The sequence below is a fragment of the Lepisosteus platostomus genome, chromosome 10 (genome assembly GCF_059453375.1).
Source record: "Lepisosteus platostomus isolate fLepPlt1 chromosome 10, fLepPlt1.hap1, whole genome shotgun sequence".
Taxonomy (NCBI): Eukaryota; Metazoa; Chordata; class Actinopteri; order Semionotiformes; family Lepisosteidae; genus Lepisosteus; species Lepisosteus platostomus.
The window spans coordinates 15,843,275-15,869,888 of record NC_142620.1 but is presented as its reverse complement, the minus strand read 5'-3'; the positions used below and the strand labels follow the sequence as shown (position 1 = coordinate 15,869,888).

At 35.8% G+C, this 26,614-nt stretch overlaps 2 protein-coding genes across 3 annotated transcripts in view; one reads left to right on the top strand and one right to left on the bottom strand.

Annotated features, from left to right (window-relative positions):
• aven (apoptosis and caspase activation inhibitor) overlaps positions 1-22,075 on the bottom strand; it is a 76,243-nt gene extending 54,168 nt beyond the window's left edge. The window contains exons 1-3 of one of the 2 annotated variants that reach the window (XM_088648431.1): positions 21,817-22,075; positions 21,172-21,213; positions 18,459-18,633 (exon numbers count right to left, since the gene is read on the bottom strand). In XM_088648431.1, the coding sequence (XP_088504557.1) occupies positions 18,459-18,633; positions 21,172-21,213; positions 21,817-22,008 (409 nt within the window). In that variant the 5' untranslated portion in view covers positions 22,009-22,075. The remainder of the gene's footprint in view (positions 1-18,458; positions 18,634-21,171; positions 21,214-21,816) is intronic. The other variant, XM_088648432.1, reaches the window with a different exon arrangement.
• On the top strand, positions 821-25,797 carry LOC148653426 (muscarinic acetylcholine receptor M5-like). Its single transcript, XM_088648422.1, has 2 exons — positions 821-1,515; positions 23,078-25,797. Exon 2 carries the CDS (start codon positions 23,165-23,167, stop codon positions 24,764-24,766), a length of 1,602 nt encoding a protein of 533 aa, XP_088504548.1. The 5' UTR covers positions 821-1,515; positions 23,078-23,164; the 3' UTR covers positions 24,767-25,797.
• The last annotated feature ends 817 nt before the right edge of the window (positions 25,798-26,614 follow it).

The following is a 26,614-nucleotide window of genomic DNA, read 5'->3' as shown; positions in this document are numbered from 1 at the left end:
CTTATAAGAACCTTCTTTAAAAAAAAAAACACTCCAAAAAAAGATGTTTTCCTTTTCAGTCGTTCCTACAATCCATGTCTCTACAAAGTTTACTGTAGAGTCAACAGAAACGCCGCACATAATATTAAGATGTAATATGTACTATGTTTTGTATTCTTTGCATTGTTGTATTATGATCTATTATTGCATTAATGAAAATGTTTATTTTACTCTGCATTATGTATTTTACATTTTACAGTTCATTTGAGCCCTGAGCTACATAAAACAATATTAACAAAAATGTATGGAAACTAAACAATGACAGAAACAGCTGGTTAAGGATCTATTCTTGGGGGATTAACAGCTACTTGATAACGTATCACATCCAACTGTCCTGATTAAATGATACTTAAAGAGACGTAATTTAAAAGAGCACTCCCCCAACCTCCACAACAAAAACCACTGCAAACAAAAAAAAAAAGAAATAAAAGGCAATGGTTCACAACAGCACGTCTTATCTCTCCGGCCCAGGTCAAACTATCTTTGCACAGTAGATGAAAAACAAAAAGCCAGCAAAATTGATTTCACATCACAAAAAAGGCTATAACAGGAGGCTCTGATACGCACTGCTTACCTAAAGCTGTTCAAATACAGGGGGCACCAAACACAACTAATAACATCATCTGCCTCTCTTTTTGTCTTTTTAAGCAGGCACTGCTGCCTGTCACATTGATGTAATTAATGGGCTCATTATGTATGAGAAGCGTCATCCTGTCAGATCACTGCCTGGTTTCAACAGCTCATATCAGCGGGTCTTCTCTCCCACCCACCCCAGCCCCCCCCCCCCAACCCCACACACTTCTTGCCATGCCTGCTCACTGTCCCGAAACATGATGAGCCATTCTGCCCTATGGGAATTTCTCCTTCCAGTGAGAGAGCGCTACATCTGTGTCTGCTAGGAGCATCAGAAGGATACATGGCACTGTTCGACCAGCAGCTAGCAACTTCTGTGGAAAAACACTCCAGAATCCAGGAAAAGTTCTGACTGGTAAATTCTAGTGTGCCTGTTCTTTTTCACTGGACTTACGTTTATTCAAAGAAAAACAAAAAGGAAACGCTCCCCAAATCACATACAAGCACCTTTTTTCTCACCATTTTCTTCTGTCTCTCTCTGCACTGAGATGAATGTCAATCAATTTTTAAACAGCAGAGAATGCTTGAATTATATCGAATGAGCTGTTCGAGTGACACACTCTAACTGAAATATAAGCTCTTCTCAGGATGGTTTGAAGATTTTGATACATTTTGGAACTGGAATGCCGGTACAAGTGGGATTTTTGAAATTGGAATCTGAAGTAATTATTGTATACTGTTGTGTTTATTTTCTGGGATAATTGATTGACTAAAAGGTTTGAAAGTATAGCAGAAGAGTGAAAAAAATTAAGGTACGGGAAGCCCCCACCTGAACATTCATCTACTTACTGAAAGGCATGCATCTCCACCAGAGCACCCAGCTTTCATTGAGAAACCTTAACTGTAAGTATGTTTCTTTATGCATGCTTTCATAATACCTGCAATGTCCAGATTTGCACAGCAAACTGTATTTCAGTTTCAGAACATTAGTTCGGAAAGAAATAAAAGGCAGTCGCTTTAACTCCAGAATGGCACTTGGTATTTCTCAAATAATTCAGATGATACAAGTAAAACATTACACTGTATGTAACAAACTCTTTTAACAGACTTTAAACCATAAACAGTTTTGTAGTAGTATTTAATTATGGCTAAATGTGTTCATTAATTAGACAGAGCACAAAAAGAAGTATCCAATCTTTTTTATGATGATAAATCACTTTAAAAGTAAAACATTTTTATCCAATCAAACACAATGACCACAAATACTAAATGTATAATTTTGGAATAAAAGCTGCTAGATCATAGTAGGTACAAAGAAACAAGAGCCTAAAAGCACAGAACTCAGTATAAAAATAAATCCCAATGAATGCATATTTTATAATGTTTCTATAAGGCAATTTGTGTTTCCGAACTGAAGATATTCGACGTTGGTTTTCCTCAACTTAAATAGCATTTATTCCCTTTAAAAAGAGGGTTCATTATTTGTTTTTCTGAAAATAACAGAACCAGCCATATATTTTGACAGGGTTGCACATTATGGAAGTAGTAGTTTTGCCCATTTAATAAACGGGTACTTTAAGCATGGAGAAAAACAGACAGGCTGTCAGTGTCAGTCACTCATTTTCGTCAACAGAAATGTATTACTGAACCTTAGATTGTCTGTCAAATTAGTGGCCACCTTTATTTTCCGAAACATAAAGCTGAAGCAGCTTCTTTATCAATTCCTGAATATAAAATAAGAATTTATGTTGTAAAATCCCCCTTTGGTAAAAAAAATGAAGACTTTAAACAGCTGATGGACAACACTCTAGAAAACTGCAAGAGTGTCATAAGGGGTCCAGCAACATGACAAATTGCACATTTTCTTCGCATGACTTCTTTTTTTAAAGACATGTTGTATGGTGATGTGAACAAATGAACAAGGTAGCCACCTTAATCCACTACTATCTCTTGATCAATTCCAAATACTTTGTGTCACTATAAGGTAGATCATACAGTACATAGTAAAATACAGCTCTGCACGAAATAATATTGCATCATAAAGGATATTGTACTGCATATCAATTACAAAAATAAAATATTGTATATGTAAAATATTACATTTTTAAAGGGTCAAAATATAACATCTTACTTACAGCAACTGTGCCGTCATGAGAAACACTATCTTATCTGTCGAAACAGTTTTTCTCACTTTTCATATTAGTCCAGTTCTCTTGACAATCTGTATTACCTTTATTGGAAAACCAACAGTAACAAAATAATGCAGTTCTACTAAATTTCAGTTTAATGTTGCTTCCCCCGAATGCTTTGTAATAAATTTTGTAACTTTTGATCACCGCTACACTTTGATGTGTGATTATTATTGTGGTTATACATGTATATACAGTACCACATCAATGTGAAAATCTAAATTCATTTAGATTCATTTTTGAAGAAATAATCCAAGTACTTTATCAAAGTACCAGACACTGGAGAAGAATATAATAAAGTTGTGTTAAAGTTAAAGCTGTGCAGATAAGTCAATAAGAATATGGTGTTTGAACACAAACCCTGTATCCTCCTTCATCATTAAAAACATAAATATCTGTGGAAAAGAGAGAACACTACAGATTTCCATTGTTTCAAAACTAATGTTTTTAATAACATGCTCTGTTTTGCTTAAACAGACATTGATTATTTTAATTATTTAATTAAAAACACTAAGATAAGGTACCATAAAATGCTAACATTTCTAAATTATAGAAGACAAGCAAACCCTCAGAAAAGAAGGGCAGTAATGCTGTCGTTACAAAGAAGGAGGAACATCGATAATCAAGTCTAAATTAAAATCCGCTTGTACTTAAGTAGTCAGATAAAATGAGTCACAAGATGAAGAAAACGGTAAACAGCTAAATAAAAATAAAAGTGGGACATCTAAATATTTTCTCCCCATTTTTGTCAGCTTGAGCAATGCACCTCATATCAAAATGTGCCCCCCCAGAATGTGAACAGTTGGAAAATGTGGTTTTCCAGGCAATCCATTCACCCTCATGGCTTCACATGCATCCTGCATGTCAAGGGTTTGCCTAGCTGAGCAATATATTACACAACTGTACTTTGCATATTTAGATGACGTTCATAGGTTTTATGTACTGGTTCACCTCCCCACTGGGCCTTTTCTAATGTGCTTGTAAATTGCATAGAGAGAAATAACTATTAAGTTAAATGCATGTTTGCAGTCTGTAGTTTTAAAACATGTCATAATGCTTAAGGTCATAGAATGTCACTTGACATCACCCTATTTTGTTGTTGACAATTTCTGAAGACTTTTACAGTCCACAAGGCATCTTTCTTGTATATTAGAACTCAATATAGTTAAGAACTACAGTTAATATAACAATCTAAAGCAATTAAAACTAAGATCTTGTGTTTTCTTCCAGTGTCAGTTCTCATGTGCTTGTGTAAAAATACAGATACTACAAAAACAGAAGACACAAGCCTAAAGAATTTAAATCATTATGTTATATATTGTGGCTTGATGATAGATTCGTTTCCACAGAAGTCAACAAATAAATTATATTATTCCAACTTACTGGATTCTGTAACACATCTGTATTATATTAAAAGAAATGGGGACAATTTTGTGCACGCTAATTTAACAAGGACAAGCTTATCAAAAACTAAGCAACTTAAAAAATTTAGTTGTTGACCTAAATTGCAATTGATGCCCTGAAGCCCTTTTGGAAGAGAGCTTTAAATGTGTGTATGAGCATTTTAGAGCATCCATATGCTACACACTGTAGACTTTTATGTGGATGTATTTTTGACTACAAGCAAATCACTGACAATGCCAAGGACATTATGAGAAAAAAGACAAAATATATTTTATGCATGTTATAACTCTTAATAATTAAGGCTCAAATATCTTAAATTTGCCTTGGTAGTTCCCTTATGTACAGGTTTTATTTAAAAACATGACGAGGATATTCTCTTGTTTGTGGCAAGCGAAAATGTTCATGCATTACAGGTTTTTGAGTTAATGGAGTTGTCTATGAAAACAATCATTTAAATATATTCCAAATTAATTTCATATCCCAAAAATGAGATGGTTTTACTATACTATTTGGACTGGATAATTATGATGATATTAATTAATATACGCACTGTATAAAAATCACACTCTGCTTAACATGAGAAACTGTCCATTGCAAAACACTAATGCTACTCAGTGATCCTTTTAAAACCTCTGCAGAGCCTGCACCATTAATCTCCATACAATCTGGAAATCCAGATGCAGAACACTCTACAAATTAAGGTTTATTTGTTTTTTTAACAAATCCTTTTTAATTTTCTTTTTTAAATTAGGAAATAAGAGCATTTAATACAGTTCCATCTGTAAAAAAAAATGAAAACTATCCTCTCTTGCATTTAAGAGTAGTCACAACAATTGATAACTGTAGACATTCTTCTCTCGGGTTAATAAAGCCACAGCTCACTGAGGCTGCACAACAAAATGACCATTTTTAACAATCTTGATCTCTTGAGTCCACTAACATATGCTAATCAATGGAGAAATATGCTTATTGTATGTAGGTAGAGATTAATCCAGGGAACTTCTCCAAAGCTGCACTGACTCCACAGTATGACACAGTGATTAACCAGGCATGAAGCTGGACCACACTTTCCTCAACCTAGCCAGAGTCACAGGCACATGTACTTAAAGTAGAATAGCTGCATGAATAAGGATGGGTAAAAAGGTATCGATGTGCAGGGGAAAAAAAAATTGCTTTAAAAAAGCTCTTACAGTCCAGCTATGATTCCCTGGACTGAAATTTGCTGAAGTGTGCGCCGAGCGACACGAACAAACGTATAGTTTGAAACAAAAGAGCTTCCATTCAATGTGACTTGCTTTGTAAATATAAAAAGGTTTGTTGCAGTTCCCCCAGAGACAACTTATTTTAATTAAAAAAACTATATAAACAACTAAAGATCATTAAATAAAATATTTATTTAGAATATTTACTTGTGCATGTGAAATTCACACAATGACTACTGTATGTGTAAGGTCTTCAGACCTTACAGATCTTGACTTCTGTATAATGTGCAAGTTCATTTTGGTATCTTTCATTGAAAAAAAATGGCAAACGCATTAGCAACAGACCACACCGAGAGTAATAAACAGCAGAAGAAATAATATACAAGTCTGAGCTCGATGACTTGAAATGACATCAATATGCCAATTTGGTTAGTTCCTGGTAACGGAAGAAAAGGTTTTTTATCCCCATGTCTGCTAGAATCTCAGCATGGTTTACTGTATTCTTTCACCACTATGGACGTCTTCCCCCAGAGAGTGCACAGCACACTTTCAGGCTTACCCCAGCTCTGAGCTGAAAAGCAGTACAGTACAGTAGAGCAGGAGGCACTGTACAGATATGTTAAATAAAACTTGTATCTTAACCTCAGATTAGGAAAACTCAGTGTATTGATTTACTTTGAGATTTTTTTAACAGTTTAACAGTTCAGAAACAACATTATTATTCAACATTATTCAGAAAAATCCTTGCCAACCCTAACATACAGGTACCGAAATAGAAAAGTCCTTTTTTCTTCAGCCGACAAACATCTCTTCTATTATTTTTTGTCTATTACTTTTTATTTTGCAAGTAAAGTGACATTTTAAAATTGTAAGTCTTCCTATGGTTACCTTGCTTCCTCACATTCAAGATACATATAATGAAATGTCATCAAGGACACCGCCATCTATTCAGATAGATAATCCTGGAAGGCGAGATAGCAGCTAGTTCCCCTGAATACTTTCAGCACTGAGGAAAAGCACTAGCTGTCACCCCACTATATCATCCTAACAAACAGCTATCTTGTGAGGCAATGCAGAGACCCCTGAGGGGAGATCCCTAATTTTAATGGCTCGTCAGTCTATCCTCGCCAGGTAAACTGTATAAAAAACACGTTCTTTCCACTTTATCAGGGTCTAAAACTCACTACACAATCTCTGCTATTAAGAACTGACTGGAAACAATCCAAAATACAGGGCTGAGCAGTAAGGGAAACCTTACTGGGACAGTTCACTGTCAAAAATAAATATGTGCCTTAACATGAAAATCAAGAAATTAAACAGCGAGTTAATGAACATTTGCATTTTCCCATTACTACATAGTTATGGTTCGGTTTTACACTACAACACGGGTAGTAGCAATACAGCAAAATAAGGTGCTTTGTTTTAATAAAAAAGTCACAGTTCTAGTTATGTATTTGTTGGGGGAAAAAGTCAGGGTACAGCAATACCAAACAATGAGTCAGGGAATGAGCACGTGAAAGCCTTGTCACACAGCTTACATATATATAATGCATGATTAATTCAAAGAGTTTCTGGCATCAGCAGGCTGACTGAAATATAGGGCCAATTTTCTAAACCTTTTCTTGGTAATTTGGTGCAGAAGAATGCTTTAAAAGTAGATTAATCTTCCTTCACAGCCCTTCAGCCCATAATTACAGAGGCACTTCTCTCCAGTAACATTCTGCATTCAAACCGGCACTATTTAGAGGCCAAAGTAGTTCTGCTAAAAAAAGAAAAGAAAACTCTTATATTCCTCATTCTTCAAAGTGGTGTTCTTGCTGAAATCGCTCTACCAACCAAAGCTGAAATATTAAGCAAAAAAAAGAACACTACAAGAGCAATAAAAAGGTCTTTTACTGCTAAAACTCCCTGATCTTTGCGGCTCAGTGAATACTGTTCCTATTAACACTCAAGTGCTCAAAACAGTTTCTAGGACAGACTTTTCACAGCAGAGATAACGTATGCCAAGCAGGCTAGGTCGTCTATTTTTTTGCTTCCCCCAGCTGAATTATTAAATGAAATTCATCATTTGCATGATCAGTTGCTTTTGTCATAGGTTTCCAGCATATTCTTTTTCAAAGCAAAGGCAGGCCTGTAGTTGAACGGTTCCAGCTTCCGAGAGCCAGACATGCATTCCATTCATTTAAAGATTTTACGTTATTTTAAAACAGTTGGATAAAATTAGTGACAAGGTGCTACAATAATTAGCATTGCTACCTCACAGCACTGGGGCCCTGGGTTCGATTTCGGGGGAGCTATCTGCATGGAGATTGTATTTTCTCCTCGTGGTCTTGTGGGTTTCCTCTGGGTGCCCTCCCACAGTCCAAAGACATGCTGGTAGGTTTATTGGCTTTTTGGAAAATTGGCCCTGGTGTGTATGTGCATGTTTAGATCTACGTGTGCCCTGTGATGGACTGGTGTCCCCTCCAGAGGGTATCCTGCCTTACACACCTTGTTTGGCAGGATTGGCTCTGTCTCACCCACGAGCCTGTGCTGGATAAAATTTTAAAAAAGGACAGATTGATAAAATTAATACTACAAAATACATAAGGAAAAACAAAAAAAAATGCTACTGAAAACCATTCTTTTACAATCAAACCTTTCAAAAAGACAAGATGATACTAAAAATGACTACTCTAATTATAAATAAAAACAGTAAGTTAAAGTAAGTCTTTTTTGAAATCCTAAATTGTAGAACTGCTTTCAGTATTATCTTAAATTCAATTAAATTATTTAAAATGAATTAAAAAAAGCTTTTCAGCATTAATATTTTTAATATTTTTTAAAGAGATGTAGACCAACTGAATAAAACATTATTACAATATGTGCATTTAGAAGACTTTCTTTATATTATTACTAACACACAGCTGATTCCAGAGGAATTCAAAGAATGAAATACCCGTTTAATATCTTGCTCATGTTCTCAATTAATTTCTTCTGTCAAGTTGAGTTTTTACTTGACAGCACAATTATACTGAAACAGATCCATATAAACTAAATGAAATGAAGATGACTTCATGCAATAATGTTGAATTCATTAGAGCCTTTTGACTATTTTAATAGGCTACCAAACATTTAGGATATCGTTTTCTAAAATATTTAGGTTCCACTGTCAAGCAAGGAATGATTGAAAACACTTGGGTTTTAATGTTATCTTGCATCTTTAATTAAATCCTTTGAAGTGACTTGAAGAATCAATTGGGATTGCTCTCTCGTCACTCTTAGTATTTTGAATTATACCTCTGGAACACCTCATTAGGGACTTTTTTGGGAAGTTTTGACGAATATCCTCATGAAAAGTTTCTCCCCATTTTGTATGTGTGAGATTTCACAGCGTTGGGGACATAAACCCTAATAATAATAATAATAATAATAATAATAATAATAATAATAAAACCATTTAATTTAAGTAATAAAATAGGTATGAAATGTGTGGAAATGGAAGAAAATATTTTGAATGGTACAATATGTCAACAGTAACGAACTGAGCAGTGCTTTTGCTTTGTAGCTACGGCAAGGATGGGTCACAAGGGACAATTGTACTGTATGTATCAGTTAATAAACATCACAAAATATTTAAGCAATTTCAGCAGCTGCTTAAAGTAGTTAAAAAGTCAACTACATGAATTAAATACATTTGACCTGCATTATCTCACACGATAATAAACAGAATTCCATAACCTTATGTTACTAACCGGCTGCATCTAACAACACTGGAAATGCTTTAATACCTGTAAGGAATGCAGTTAGAATATACAATAGCAATTAAAGGTTATTAGTTCCACACTCAGTATCTCAGAAACCTACTTTTCATGTCGCTGTTTTTTCCCCACAGAAGCCCTGGCCTAATTCCAACTCTATTACCACCCAGACCGTTTTCAAGCCTGGTCACATCACTCTGATTAACAGTTCATTATTTTCTGCACCTTCACAGACAATGGACAGCCATCACAGGAGTATCTTTCATAATAATTAAAGTTTTTTTTTTCACCCTTTCATAACCCACGGCATTAAGGAAGCTATTCTCTTGGATATCTTTGTCAGAAAGGGAAAATGTATACTGTAGGTGGGCACAAATTAAGTCTTGATTAATCCATATTTAAACATAACTTCACTCAAAAATGAATACACTCAACAGGAAGGAAAATTAAGTTTTCAGAATGAACAAGAACTTTGTTCATTTAAGAGCATACAATTCTTGATTGACATTTAAAGTTTCATTTTATCCCTTGTACATGGTTTCGCGAAAATGTTCAGTGAAATTGAGGGGAAATGTTGATTGTTGAAAACCTTTGGCGTAAAAAAAAAACTCAATACAAAAATAAATGACAGTAAAAGCAAAGTAAAACTTAAAATTACACATAATTAAAGGACACATTTGAGCAGGTCAGCATATACAGAGGAAGTAAATATTAAAATCAATAGGAATTAATTCAAGCAGAAATGGTTCCCTTCAATACAACAACATTAACCCTTTAAAGTATCTCAGTCCCAGAGGGCCTGAAAGAGAAGCAAAACACATTGTAAAAGAAGCAGCAAAACAAGGTGGAAGTGTAGGTGCAGAGGCAGTTCAAGAAAACGATTTCCATTCTATATATAGCTTGAAGAAATTATGGCTGCATCAGCTCTGGCAGTGTTAAGGTTTAAAAATCAATCTAGCCCTCAGAGGCATTCTTACCTTCACATTTCTTCCACTCTGATGTTGATTACAAATCACACGAGGGATGAGAAATGTCACTTTAATAAACTCAAGGGTCAACTTTTTTTCCCCCACCAGTTCAAAATGTATCTTAATACATACCTCAGGCTAGAGCTGTTGCTTTTGCCAAATGACATAGACAAGAATAATAAACTTTTTTTTTAAATTTTTAAATTTTTTTTTTTAAAAAATGTTTAATTGCTCAGCAAAAAGGAAGAAGTGTCATTTTCAGGGCCTTTCTACTATCCCAACGTCATATTGAAGGAAATAAAATGCTAGGAAGCCCCTGCACACTTGTGATATCTGACGACCAGGGTACTGAAAGCACAGAACAAAGATATGCATTGTGATAATACATGACGACTGCTGCCAACTCAAACTACACTATACCCAGACAACTGAAAACTTTGTATTAAGTAGCAAACTGTTCTTTTTTCAGTGTGAGGAAGGTGGGTGAGATTCTATTAAAATATACACAGACAAGAAATCTTAAACCAGCTGGAGAGCTGCCATGACACCCTGGAATTTTTTTTTTATTGAATCAAACGTTCACTTAATTGGTCTCTATTACCTTTTTCTTTACTCATCGAGGATTATAAATTACTTCTAAAACCTGGTGGAATTCCATTCTCCTCATGGCATGTACTCTTGATGATCACTCGCATCAGGAGTACCACAGGATAAAAGTACAATACATTGAATTTTGATATATGGTATTATCACGTCATATATTAAAGTGATATGATATAACTTTGCCACAATATAGTGAAACGTGCAAATTGAATTTAATATCCATGTTTGCACGCTTATGCAACCAGGGTGTTGTAGGTTTTTTACTTTCAATTATTTTTCATAATAATTTTGTTGGTTGCAAGGTCACATTAAAAATGGAAAAATGTCTGACATGCTTCTGGCTTTACATCACAAAAACCTGCAATTTCAATAAGGGTGTGTAGACCTTTTTATATCCACTGTAACTGGAGCAACACCTCAAATTAAAAGACAGCCACAAGATCTTTTTTTAATCACTCGGTACTCTATAGAAGGACATGAAAGAAACTGATTTGCCAGACAAGAGAGAAAAGGAGCTCTTCACCAATGCAGCACCCAGGGTTTAAGGATTTCTTTGCTGACTCTAATCAAATGAAAAACTGCTTTCAATTAAAATTGTATTTTGACTTGATTGCAATAACCTAATCTAAGGAAAATCAATTTATAACCTCTTGCCAGTCAATCATTTTTAACTCCTACAAGTAAATCCATTTAAAATAATCAAATAACTATTTGTGTATAGTGATGTATAACAAATATAAGAAAATACATCCTCCTGTCTGGACTTCTCACTAATGCTGAGGCACACTAGCATGTGCACTAAATTGCATATCGTTTTCAAGACTAGACTAAAAAAAAAAAACTTGTATAAGACAAGGTACTGTAGAACTGACTTAAGGATAAGAAAGTTCAATTGATGAAAAGCTTATCAAAAAGGATAAAGTGCTGAACTGCAGGTTAAAGGCTTCATCTTGCAAAATTCCTCATTAAAAATGGTTGGATTTTCGTTTTCAGCCCATTTCTTTCTGGGCTGAAAACGAAAAGCTGAATGAGTCTCAAATGACTATGTAGGACAATGTTACGGACTGTACATTAATTCTTAAAATCCAGAGAGGAAAGACAAAAATTGCAGACTTAATTTTCTATAAAGGTCTTCAAAGTATCTGTCTATGTTACATGTAGGCGACAACCATATTTATGACAGACGGAGACAAGCACAAATCCTGGAAAACAACATGCAGGCTATACAAAATAGGATTTCCAGACAAATGCAGAAAAAATTAACTTCTTATACTACAGACATGATCATTTTTCACATCGTTCTCACTTTCACACACTGCAATTACTGTAGGTTTTCGATATTAAGTAACATCAGTAATTCATACTAGACTTCGGGACGCTTTCATTACCTTTCTAAAGGATCAGTGAAGGAAAATATCATTTTTCACTGATCCCATTAGAGTTCCCTCACCGTCCCTTTCCATCAAAGTCTAGCAGGATTCACCAGCCTTCATTACAGAGAGGCTACTATCACTAGCAGCACAGATTTAAGAGAAGAGGTGGCCACTGAGGACTGTGGTTGGGAGGCAGAAGACACTGGCATGAATACTATATTGTTAATAAACAAGGTAAAGACGCTTGTTGAGCTTTTTCTGCAAATGAAAAATGAAGAAAGATAACAGTGGTAAAATATTTTTACTTTATAACAGGCAACTCTTACTCAACGTGTTGAGAAGGGCAGACACTGTGTTTACATCACTAAATAGTTTCCATTTGCTTTATTACCATAAATGGCTCAGAAAATCTACCCAGCCAAGCAACCGCTAAATTTAATGATTGCAAGAATATAATGAGTTCCTAACAGTATTTAATTATGAATTGAATAATGTGAAGAAATCCTTAGAGGGATTTTGAAGAGTAAATAGTACAGGAAAAGAAAAATGCATACAAATTCAAAAACCACTGGGATCTCAAAGGCTGGGGAAAAGCTAAATTTATTCAAATCAATTACACTAATCAACTGATTTTCACTGAGGGCAACATGGTACTGTCGCACTGTGTGTTTGCCCTGAGATGGACTGGTGTCCTGTCCAGGGTGTGTTCCTCCTTGTGCCCGTTGCTTACCGGGGAGCCTTGTGACGCTAAATTGGATAAAGAGGTTAAAAAATGGATTGATGGATGGAGTTGATTCCAATAGCTTACATGCCCATAAATACAATGGCAAAAGAGTGTCTTCCATCATTTCTAGGTCAGAAATGGTAGTACACATCTCTGGTGAGGTGTATACTGCCTACTCTTTGCAGAGGGTGGTAGTATTGCAATTGGAAACTGGTTATAGCAGTTGGTCCAAGACTTTTTTTATCTAGACACCTAGAATACCTCTACCACATGCCAGAGGACAAGCAAAGTGAAACTGAAATCCTCGATTGTTTTTAATTAATAAGGCTTTAGAATCTGTTGTACGTCTTTACACTGTGATTTTCTTAGGTGAAGAACCATATTAGTAGGTGTAGTTATCAATATATCCAAAAGGAGTTTGGGTGGTCTATACTATCTAAATAGCACAGCACAGAAGAGCACATCCCCTATGTCCCTTGTGCAAAACTGTCTAAATAGAGTAATGCCCTGAATTACTTAAATGGTTAAAACGGTATTTAATAAGTTGTTGCTACACTTCATCGGTACCATTCATGCAAAAGCCTCCCACTTGTGAAGATAGCTAAAACTGCTATCAAGTAAGAGTCTAATCTGTTTTCCTGAGACATCGGAGGTTTGGCTTAGGGCAGCAACAGTATGTAGGTCTTCTAAGCTCTTTCTATTTAGAGGATTTCTATTTCGAAATCTTGTAGCTGTAACTACTGTGCAAACCACCTTTAATGAAACGGACTTGCCTGAACTCAAACAGCTCACTGGCAAAGGGCCCCAGGAGAATTAATGTTGTTCCTAGCAACATCTCAGACACCACCCAAATCCCCCCTGCCTTCACCCAGCAGAAAACCGAATGCTATTTTTAATTTTTGTAGTGAGGAGCCAAAACTTCAGTATCTTCACGCTATCTTCCCTGCTCAGCCATAGCCTCTGATTCATCTGTCTTCCTAGAGGCCTCTCACTCCCAGCACCACATCTCCTTCAGGCACACAGCCCCTTCCGCACAAATCTGTCTGCACTGGAAAAGGCAGATGCTCACCGACTACAGCCAACAACTGGATATAAAAAGAACTGGCTGGTTAATAAAATAAGGAGGTTACTTTTCATAGTCAGAGAATAAGAGTCAGAGTCAACAATATCAATATTTTGTAATGAAGACGATTAGGGAAATGAGAAAATAATGTAAGCAAAAAAGACTCTAGGGAAAATATCCTTATTTACTGTGAAATTCAATCTTCTTAAAGGCTTTAATATTTTTTTATGTATTTAAAGAAGCAAAGCATTGAGATTCACAAATAAATTACACAGCTGGGTCCAGAACACACTATCACAGTAATCATAAAGCTGGTATTAGATACATTACATCTCATTTAATTGCATTAATAAAGCTATGCTTTAATTGTTAAGGGATTCTGTTTCATTATATTTATCTAAAATTGCTTCTAGCACATATTAAATACACATATTAGAGATGGGCAGCTGATCAAGAAGCATGATGTCATCTAATAAGAAAGACATTCTATATATATACAGCTTGTGCCAGCTTTACGTTGTTGGAATAACAGCAGGAAGTTTCAAGAGCAAAAAAAGATTAAGCACAGTCACAGACAGTACATTTTAAAATTAATAATAATAATAACATCACTTTATTAACCCTTTACAATTTCTTGCATTAGGAATTGTCTTTTCGCATACCCCAGCTTGCTCTCCATGAGACACACAGACACACAGACAGGGAGAGAGAAGCCTGGGGTCAGAGCGCAGGGTCACCCCTGGAGCAGTTGGGGTTAAGGGTCTTGCTCAGGGGCCCAACGGAGTAGGATTCCTCTGCCGGCTGCGGGATTTGAACCGGCAACCTTCCAGCCACAGAGCCACCTCTCCGCCCAATTACTTCAAAAGTATATGTCCGTGCTGTGAGATAAATGTTACCTACTCTAATAAGCATATTTTTTTATTTAATTGTAGAGGTGTCTTCCTATAAAGCCATGAATATTGCGCCCCTTGTAATTGAGAACAACAAATATATGGCTGCACATTAAATATCAATGAAAAGATAAAGGTGAGCTAAACTTTGTATACTGTACATTAAATTGCAATTATAGATTAAAAGATAATACCATCCATTGAAGTTATTCACAATCAAATCAACGAATCAAATTTGTATGTACTATCCTGAACAACAGCTTGCTATCCTTAGCATGAAAAAAAACATCTAACTACAGCAGACCTAATCTGTAAAAGTAAATCAGTATACAGAACCCTGGGAACTTTCATGTATTTGAAATGTTCATGATGCCATGAAAATTTGGTATTTTCATGTTTTATCATTGAATACACTGCAAATCTCAAATAAATGTGGTGAGTGAGTTATGGATATCTAATTTCTGTTGAAATCTGTTGGTTCAGGGCTAATGTTCAGGACTCCCAAGCCAAATTTCCAAACTCCTGACATATTCTGATCCTAACAGAGTATTACCAGAACAACTGTTTCTCCTCAGCTTTTCAGCTAACACACCTAATCTACTAGAGTGTTCTTTAAGTGGCAAAATTAATAAATGCAGTTGGAGATATAGTATTTGTGCAGCACAGAGCTATCCCACAACAGAAGAAGCAAGTTTAACTTAATGGCACTCCCTTATTTTTCAAAGGGCACAACCACACTGCTAATATAGGCATGTGTTGCTTTGTTTCTAGTTTACCCTTAAAAAGCAATGGAGCAATTTACCAGTAGCTCCTGAAATGTACCACCTTTGCAGTGCTGCAGCTTCTGTATTAGCACAACATAAGCCAATTTACATCTGCATCATACACTGAACACACCTTAATATACATGTTTGCAGTACAAACATTTTTGAGCCTCTCTTTGTCAGTGACCTTCCTTCTGTTGTCTTCAAAGCACCACAAACTGAACAGCCATCACAACTTTTCATTATACACACCTATATTTATGTCAGAAATATTTTCCCGCCTTTAACACTGTAGGATAATGAAATGACATGTATTATGGCCAAACTCAAACTCCAAAAATCTTATATTTCACGAGTACAATTCCCTTGAAAAATGCACAGCCATTTTAAGAGACAAATACCTCTGTCATGTACCTTTAGAAAATTCCTTGTCTCACTCTGAAATTTCTAATGCAGCAGTTCTCCAAATTGGTTTAACATTTTCTCACAAAATCCATGCTGCTAAATTGTGAGAAGAAAATATTGAAATAAAAGAAAAGCTAAACAAACTACTGTATGTGAGTTTAAATTTTAAAGTAAGGAAACATAGAATGAATAAATAATTATTTTCTCTTTTTTGAATGATGGATGCTTTAGCTAAAAAAAACTGAAAACTTATTTTAATTTTCAGGTATTCATATCTTTCCTAAAGATGTCTTAAAGTAAAGGCAGAAAAATTATACGGATATTATCACAGTACAGTATTGCTATGCAAGTTAGATTCTGGTAAAATCACATTTTGCCTCTAGATGGTGCTCTTCAGACATTAAAGTAAACCCTCATATTTCTTGTGGCAGTACTATAACAAACTCAGGACAACAGCCTAAGCCCTTTCAGTATGGTAAAATTATCAAGTTGGTCACCATCAAAAAATATCAATATGCAACCAACTTACATTGAGTACAAAACTCACACTGAACATATCACAGATTTCTAACTCTGATTCTTCCCATATCACAAAAGTTTAGAATGACTTATTTTGCCCCTCAACAGAGAGAAAAATTTAGTACATGCATGCATACTAATGTTAAAATACTTGTACAATGCCAAAAAACCCAGGTCAACTGATTTCTATTCTGTAGAACCTCATTACAGTATTTTAATAGCATCCAGTTTCTAGTGTACATCATAAACACATTTCACTATAACCCAATAAATTGGAACCGTTGAAGCAAAGTCCAGGTCTAAATAACCAGTTTCTAATTTTTTCACTCTCATCAAAGGGTAACAGATTTTTTAATTGAAAAGGGTCTCCATCACATTAAGAAAGCACAACCAGAAATTTTCAGAAATTTAAAAAAACACTGTAATCAAACAAAGGTTCATGCAACACAGTGAAACAGAAAAGCAGTCCCTAAATGACATTGCAATGTTTCTATTATTTGTCTTTGTCAAAACACCTAGTGAATTTGTTTGCCCTGCAAATTATGCAAATTACTCTATAGCAACTATTTAAAAAGAGGGAAGATTGATAAAGGATTGTATATTTTTCTATATTTTGAGTGCAGTCCAATTGGTAGAAATTTCCGTGTTTATAGTCTCACAAAAAATACTCCTCAAAAGCTGCCTTAAATCGGATCAGCAGTTCTCTCTGCTCCGAGCTGGCTGATTTTACTCACGAGTCAAACTGAAGCACACTGTGACCCTATTTCCATCTGAGAATGTCGGAAGCTGTCACTTCCTTTCTCCTACAGCTGCTTCTCAATGAAATTCTGACCGCAGGGCAGCTGTCAGCTACTATTCCCTGGCCCATTTTAAATTCCACACTAATGGGATCTTCTGTTGATCATCTCAACAATGGCTACTTATTAAAGATGTTGCTTTTATGCCTTTGTTATCCCTTATTAAAATTACTCATCTATTAGAGTAATATATTTGTCGCCTCATATAGTCTGACCTCTCCCTACACTTCTAAAACAACACCACAGTTATATGTCTAAAAAATGGGTCACAGCATGTCTCCTTCTCTAAAGCTTCACTGAAACTACACAGATAAAGTCTTCCTGCCCAGGGTTTTAGATGTGGTGCAGCTCTCTCAAAACCTGCAAATCCTTGCATAACCTTGTGAGCCTATTGAGGTCTTTGAGTGATTTTGGACTTTGCACTCTGGCAAAAAGCAAAGCAGAATCCAACCGAGGGTTCAGCCTGCTAAGCTGACAACTGCGCCATTAAGGCAGGGGAAGTTCCACTTACAAATAGATAAGCAAGATGATTTCTTGTCAGCATGATAAGGATAAGACGCGATTTCTGATGACGCATTTTGTGTTAGGCTGTCATGAAAATAGCCACCACACTTAAAAGTCCAAGGTGGATCGTTCAAATATATAAAACAGCACAACAGTTAAATTGATGGTTGTCTTTAACTATAAAGCACAGAATCAATCTCAGTTTATTGCTTCTGCATTAAGACAGCTATATTTTTCGCAACTATTAATAATAATAATAATAATAATAATAATAATAATAATAATAACAATAATAATAAAGACCATTAAGGTACCCATTTCACAATAATAATTTTAAAAAGTATTCCTAATTCTTTATGTGAACGGATTCATGATGGAAAGGAAAATGCACTAAATGCGATTTCTCTTTTATCCACCGGTACAAACACCTTCCTCCACATACTCTATGTAGAATCCTAGCTAAATAGTCATCTTCTTCGCAGCACACATTCTGCTGTTCCAAATTGCATTTAATGTATAGATAATATTAAAATTTGTGACAAAAATGCATCTATTAGGGAAAGCCCAGTTCTAACACAATACAAGCTGTAGACTGGTTATGTAGCCTATTGAAAACCACACAACACATTTCCTATTATATATGGAGCATTGTGATGCTGGTTTTAGCTTGTTCTATGTTAGAGACAAAAACATGATCTAACCTGCAGAGCTGAGGAGGACATGGAAATCTTCTCCTCGCTTGGTTTGATTGCCTTCACAAAGCTCCTCCTTTTCTGCAGCCTCATAGCGATCCCAGTTTGACTCCAGCTTCCTTCTGGAAAAGATGTCAGGGCCATCCTCTTCATGATCTTCCTTGTTATCCACCTCATCTTCAGCCTTTTCAATTATGAAAACGGAAAGCCAGTACTTTAGAAAGGAAGGGGTCAGAATAACACTGCACGTAACAGTCAAAACTGGTGAAAAGAGGTGAGTTTGTGGGAAGAAATTAAGGAAAATCCAAAGAATCAGATGACACAAAAGGAAAATAATAATTTGGAATTACGACATCTTTATTATTAATAATCAAATCAGAAACTTTTCGTAAGAGCAATATTTGCTTACATACCTATTATAATGTCTAGTTTGAATATTGTGAATAAAGCCATATGCCAATATTAGAAAACAGTTTCACAAAAAAAGGGCCTTGAATTCTACTGAAAGTAATGTCTGGTTTCCCTTACATTTTGCCCTTGAAAACTTAATGGATATTAGGTTTGTAATTTTACTGTGAAAGTCAGAGGCTACAACTATGTGTGGCCACTTTTCTGCACATGCAGTGCACCAGGTTGCAGATGCTGTCTTGTGTGATTCTGTCCAATTCCTTACCTAGACCTGCGATACACATCATCCCAACCAGACTATCCAATGTTTAGAAAGCAGGGCATCAACAGAATAACTGTCACTGTCACAAGACTTATTATATGGGTATAATGAAAATGTGCATTGTCCTGCTACTATGTTGTTACATAGGATGAGTCTGCAGGAAGGGCAGAAAGTGGGGTTCCAGAACTAGATTAGTAAAACTGTCCAGACAGGTTGCCATCTATCACAAGAAGGTGGACTACAATCATCAAACACACTTGGACCTCTCTATCAATTGGTCTATACGCAGACCTCCTTGTAAATATGCAGCTCGGAAGGTCTGAATACAAGACATTCACAATGGACAAAAGAAATAGTGATAGAATAATGAATAATAAAAGAATAATGATCAAAGAGTCTTTATTCAGCAAAAACCGTCTTCCACATACCAACAATCCATTTACTTCTCTAAAACAACCCAACACCAACTAACACCATGTGTCCCTTTACTTCCCAAATAATCTTATTTACTTATCCTTATTTGAGAATCTGACTCCTAGCCCTGCACCATTTAACTAATTAGATAAGCCATGCACCTCATATGAACCCCACACAAGCTATTTTACTTACTGACGACCATAATTCTTAATTTATCTACTTCTGGATTGTGAGGACTATTTAAAGTGTCTGACTCGTTTTTAAACTTATGGATGCATGCTTTTTATGTGTTAATGGATTCATGTTGTGCTAAATGTATTATATATTGCATTGTGTTTTTTGCCTGCCTGCAAAGCAAATTTCCCATCTGAGACAATAAAAGAAAGTATAGACAGACAACTGACCTTGGATTGAACGACCTCTAGTGGTAAGAAGCTGTAACTACCTGCCACAAGGACTTTGTTCCACTGCTGACAAGTGGATCTAAGATTACTTAGTCAAGTCAACAACATATATTTGACATGAAGGTGTCATCTTGATAACCGTTGCATATTTTTGTATTTTACTACTTGATTTTCACCATGCTTAACACTAAACACTTAAATCACTTATACCGGCTCAACTCTCTCATTAACGTACAATTTTAATGCTTATGTAACCATGACAAATTACTTGAATGTATCACAGTCAATAGAAATGACAAAAAAAACATTTAATCAACATCCAAAACCTGTACATCGTATTCTTCTAAAAACATACAGTACATGCATGAAAAGAGTTCTAAGATATTTTTGATGCTCTTTCTACGTTCTATAGATATGTCGCTGAACTTCTGTAATGCCTTCTTTAGCTAATTCGGTTCTTACTATAAAACAACTGTTTGTTTACATTTATTAGGCTTAAGTTATTATATTTATTCATTACATTTATTTACATTTATTAGGTTTAATAAATGCATTTTAAATTGATACAACTGTAGCGCAGTTGAAACGTTTTTTTTGGTTTTTTTCTTGTAAAGATAAAGGTCAAAATATTTAGGAGGTAGATAGATATTAAGAGACACACAGATGATTCTGTGAGGCACTACCGTATTAAGTGCCAAAATGATGTCCACCTAAGCAACACAAGGCAGCAACTATGCAGTAGCAGCCCCATTACAAATCAGGTGGAGAAGTGAGAAATTGCTTTAGCAATGACTTGAAATAAAGGATTAGGGAGGTCAGGTTGTATGAGCTCAAAGTGGCCAGAAAAACAGTTAACACTTTTACACTTATTGTCAGGACCCTGGTTTAATGTTTAAGCTGACAGACAGACACTCCTATAGCACACTAGTCACCAGGGCATGAACATTCTGCTCCAAAGGAAATACAATCACCTACTGGCCCTCTGACACCACTTGATTCAGCAAGTGGATCTTCCTTGGTGGTCTACCATCCCAGTGCTGAACAGGCCCAACACTGCTTAGCTTCTGATATCTGACAAGATTAGTCTACGTGTTGAATACGCGGCTATTGAGGTAGAAATAGATGGCTGGCACCTGCACCATATTGTGAGTGAATGACCTCCTCTCAACCCATCCCCTTTCCACCACAATCCAGTGAAGCCCAACAAAAGTCAAATTGAGCATAAGCTTACATTTTGAGGTCCTGTCCTTGTTTTGCCTTCAGAAAACTTATACTAGAAAAAAATAAGGTCAAAGAGAAGTGCATTTCAGAATAAAGCTAACCCTCCCTTTGACTCATGAATCAAACAAAAAATGAAAATCTAGACAATCAGACATCAGGTAGACCTGAGGCCATGCCTTTTGTCAAAGAATGTTTGAAAACAGTATTCTGAATTTTTGTCAAGAAGAATAGTTCAGGATATATAGCAGTTCAACAGAGGATTCGATTCCTTCACGCAATGCAGCTGGAGAGACTCTTTAGTATATCTGCAGCTCTCTGCAGCTGTGTTTTTACTGCCATAACCACCCCCAAAGCTGTTTAGCATGCAGTGCAATTGAGGATACTGTCTTGCATGTGTTGAAATAAGTACAATATTATGTAAAGAAAGGACAGAAACAATCCTAATAAGTATAGCTTTGTTTGGAAAGAAATATAATCTATTATTTAAGTTTATAGTCTTCAGTATCAAACTATTAAGGCAACAGTTTTCACGACTTTTCTTCGGAACATTTAAAATAGAGTGCCTTAGGTTCTAAGAAAACATAACTGTAGAAACCTAAATACTATAGTAAAAAAGTGCAACAGCTTTAACTTTTCAATAAGCAACAATTCTTACCCTGTCGCACCGTGGAGGTCCTGAGCGTCCTCTGCCACGATGATGATCCCTTCTTCCCCTGCCACGGTGGGGTCCACCCCTACCTCGACCCCGATGCTCAGTGGGGGTGCCGGTTACACTTTCACTGCCTCCGCCACTGTGTCCACCTCTCCTCCAGCCGCCGCCTCCTCTGTGTCTTGATCTCTGCTCCATCACTACATTTGCGTTCCCCAGCGAGTCTACCGGACCACATTAAGTGGTACGCTGTTCCAACGTGTTTCGAGTTACACAAAATATCCTCCGTCAGACAACAAGGATGCTTGCTTTTTTATTCCAGGAGGTCTGATTACATTTGGTTCCCACTACGGTTCGATAATAGCAAGACAATGTCCTTAAAGAGTATTAACTGTTGCAGTGAAATACACAAACGAATGTATAATATATTTATAATTATAATGGATCATATATACATTTATAATGTATATGACTGAAAAACGTTTTCTCCAAATAAAATACACTGTATGTACTGTATGTATTGTTGTTGTTGTTGTTGTTGTTGTTGGTGGTGGTGGTGGTGGTGATGATGATGATGATGATGATAACGATGACAAAAAGCCCATTTGTATTTTTTTAATTTTCTATTCTTTTTATTTATTTTTTATTTAATTTATTTTAAATTCTAAAAAATTAAATTAATGGTATATTTTATAATATTAAAATATTTAATTTGATTTGCTTTTTATTTACCATGTACATATATACTGTACAACATATAGGTACTGGAACCTGCATTATTGTGCTCACTTTGTTTAATAATATTCTCTATAATATTGCACTATTACAGTTTTTTTTAACTGTTTGAAATATGTTGTGTGGGAAGTAAGGTGACTTTTATTCTTAGGTTACGTTTTCTTAAATCCTTTCAAAAATCTTGTGCTGTCGCAATATTGATGTACTGTAACAATATTCTGAAGACATTCACAGAACAACAAAACAGGTCAAACCTTAAGATTAGGGGAACACACAAAATTAATAAAGAAGGATTTTTATTACACGAGTCTTGAAGGGGTCAAAAAGCTTATCATCAAGCTGTCACAATTATTTCTGTAGCAAAATGTAAACTAGCCTTATTCATTGTAATAACATTTTCTGCAAATGAGTGCAACCAAGATGTGCTATGTATTCTTTTAAAGTAAAATGAATTTACAACACTTTGCATTTCTTTTGGTTTGGGGTGATCCTTGAATTTAACAGTTGTTTTTGTTTATTCTCATTTTCAAAGGAGATGTGCATTCAGAGCGCCATTGAAAACTCCGTTGACTCCACTCTGTAGATACGTTACTCTAAGCTGGAAGCACTGAGAACCATTATGGAAGTAGAACAGCTGAAGAACTCAACAGCTAACAACAGTAATACTTCCAATGTTCAGAACCTCAGTGGTCACAGTCTTTGGGAAGTCATCACTATAGCAACTGTTTCAGCCATTGTGAGTCTGATAACAATTATTGGTAACATTCTTGTTATGGTCTCTTTCAAAGTAAACAGCCAGCTGAAGACAGTTAATAATTATTATTTATTAAGCCTGGCTTTTGCAGACCTTATTATTGGAGTATTTTCAATGAATCTATATACCTCTTACATACTGATGGGATACTGGTCTCTTGGAAGTCTAGCATGTGACCTCTGGTTAGCACTCGACTATGTTGCTAGCAATGCATCTGTAATGAATTTGCTAGTCATTAGTTTTGACAGATATTTCTCTATTACGAGACCACTGACTTACAGAGCCAAACGTACCCCAAAACGGGCTGGCATCATGATCGGCCTAGCTTGGTTGGTGTCTTTCATTCTTTGGGCACCTGCAATTTTGTGCTGGCAGTACTTTGTTGGAGAAAGAACAGTCCCTTCAGACGAATGCCAGATTCAATTCTTCTCTGTACCTGTAATCACTTTTGGAACAGCCATTGCTGCTTTCTACATTCCAGTTTCCATTATGACCATACTGTACTGCCGTATCTACAAGGAGACTGAGAGACGCACCAAGGACTTGGCGGAACTCCAAGGTCTGAACTCTACATGTGATCCCAAGACCATTAAACCCCAGAAGACTATCATCAAATCCTGCTTCAGTTGTAAACAACCTGCCAATGTCAACAGGGAAAGAAGCCAAGCCTCGTGGTCATCTTCGAGCAGAAGCAACATTACGAAGACCACACTTGTGTCAAATGCCAGTGACGAGTGGTCCAAAACTGACCAGGTAACCTCCTTTAACAGCTATGCATCATCAGAGGATGACGAAAAACCTGTAACTACAGGAATCTTCCAGACAGCTTACAAAAACCAGGGCACTGACCAGAAAGAATCCTCCAGCAGAGCAGAGAGTGAGCAAGCCTTCATGGATGAGCAGCTGAGCAATTATGAAGAAAGCAGTTATTTTTCTACCCCTGCCAAACACAGCTTACAAAAAACCAAGAAATGTGTCTCCTACAAATTCAAGGCAGTCTCTAAAGATGGTTGTCTCCCACAAAGCAAGAATGGGGGATCCAAGTTGGTGGCGTCATCTTGCTCCTCAGCAGAATCTGTGGGAGCTTCCTCCACCAACAAGACGATGGACCCCAATCTGAAGAATCAGATCACCAAGAGGAAGCGTATGGTCCTTATCAAGGAAAAGAAGGCCGCACAGACACTGAGTGCTATTCTCTTGGCCTTCATTCTCACCTGGACACCCTACAACATTATGGTGCTAATTTCCACTTTTTGTTCACAATGCATTCCTGTGTCCCTGTGGCACCTTGGATACTGGCTCTGCTATGTCAACAGCACTGTCAACCCCATGTGCTATGCCTTGTGCAACAAGACTTTTCAAAAGACCTTCAAAATGTTGCTCTTTTGTCAGTGGAAAAAGAAAAGGGCAGAGGAAAAGCTGTACTGGTATGGACAGAATCCTGGAATGAACACCAAAATGACATGAGAATTTAAAAGGAATAGCTTTTGCTGTGAAATAATGTTAAACTATCCTTGGAATTTTCCATCAAGAATTGTGACAACTTTGAATAATATTTTTCTTGTTTTCTCCATAATATATTCAGTTCAGAAATGAATATGTTATGCTCATCAGAAATGCCCACCATATGTTTCTGTGCTTCTGGCACATTTTGTAAAGATAACCGTTACATTCAGATATCTCAGATATCATTAGAACTAATGATTTTGGCCAGCTACCATTTCTAGGACAATTAGAAGTGTCTCTGGAGAATGTTCACTGTCATTTAGTCTGCCTTGTCTCATAACTGTTTAGACACAAGGTAAAGGGAACCAAAAGGCATTGATATTGTTCTTCTTCTAAAAAAAAGATAACAGGAAAACATTATAGGAGGTAATACTTGGATTATAAAATTATTCCACTGTTTAACATATGGAACATACTTAAATATACATAAAGATTTATATGTTGTTCTCTAAACATAAAGCTTTTTAAAAGCATACACATACTGAATTCAAGCTCTTTTTTGGAACAAAAATATTGAACTGCAGGACAAGTACTACAAGTACACTACTAGTACTACTAATTGTAATTCATTTATTTCTGGAAAATGAAAAGTATAAGTGCATCCCCCCAAACAAATCTATTTTTATTTTTGTAAATGTTTTTTAAAAGAAGCCTCATTTAAAGTTAATAATTTCTGATGTGTCAATGATATTTTGTTTTTCTCTATTTTAAAGGGCTAACTGTTAGTTTTCATGTTTGATGGTACGTTGAATCATAAGATGTTGCTCTGCCTTATTGTAAATGTTGAGTGCAGTTTTATCTAATAGTTGTGTGTCAGTGCCACCTAGGCTTCATTTTCTTATTCAGAACAACAGTACACTTGTCCATAAAATCTTGTTGCAATAGTGCTATTTTAAAGTAATGCTTTTAAGCCCACCTATTTCACATGTAAAGTTATGTGGTGTTCCAAGAAAAACTGAACTGAAATAATGCTTGCTATTTATGACAGAAAACACAGGAACCCAATAAATATTGTAAACCAATTCTTAACGGTATTTTTGTCCAATTTGTTTGATTTGGTGGACCAACAAATTCACTTTTGTACGTGCAAACATCCTTTTCCCTTCGTGTGTTTTCTCTCACAGGTATCACCCTGTGTTTAATAAGAAGAATGGTACAGATTATAACAAAACCTCATGCTAGAGGTTGAGGTACTGTACAGTAGAAAAACACAAGGCCAATTATATCTGTCAAGCCCTTTTGTACTCTCCTACAAGAAAAGGATATAGGACTTTTATAGAATCTTTCCAATTGAGAAAATGGAATTGTTATCTTGTTCAGCCATTAAAATTTGAAGTTTTCTATACTTTATTGCCAGATTGTAGGTACTGCATATCTTACCCGATGGGGCTAAAACTTTTTTCTACTGTTAACTTGTGATGTTTGTTTTTGGAAAAGATGAATTCTCGCTATGCTGGGCTCTTAAAAAAATTGTTTCAACCTAAAAAAACACAGGATGATTATTCTAGTGTGCCTGCCAAAATTGGCATACCATTATCATATTTTGAAATTCATATTTTCCAAGCACATCACAAAGTTTTTTCAGTGTTAGAAATGGAAATTTGTGTGACAACACATTTTTTTTCCAGATGTGTTTTAAGCATAATATTGTTGTGTATGTGTTTTGGGCTTATATTTGGAAACAATTAAAATAGTTAAGGGAAAAAACATCATACAGTCTTTTACTAAATTAAATTAAATGGAAAAAGAAGCCTTTCTATAAGTTCAGTGCAAGCTTTGAACCAGGAATAAGTCAAGAAAGTCCGGATA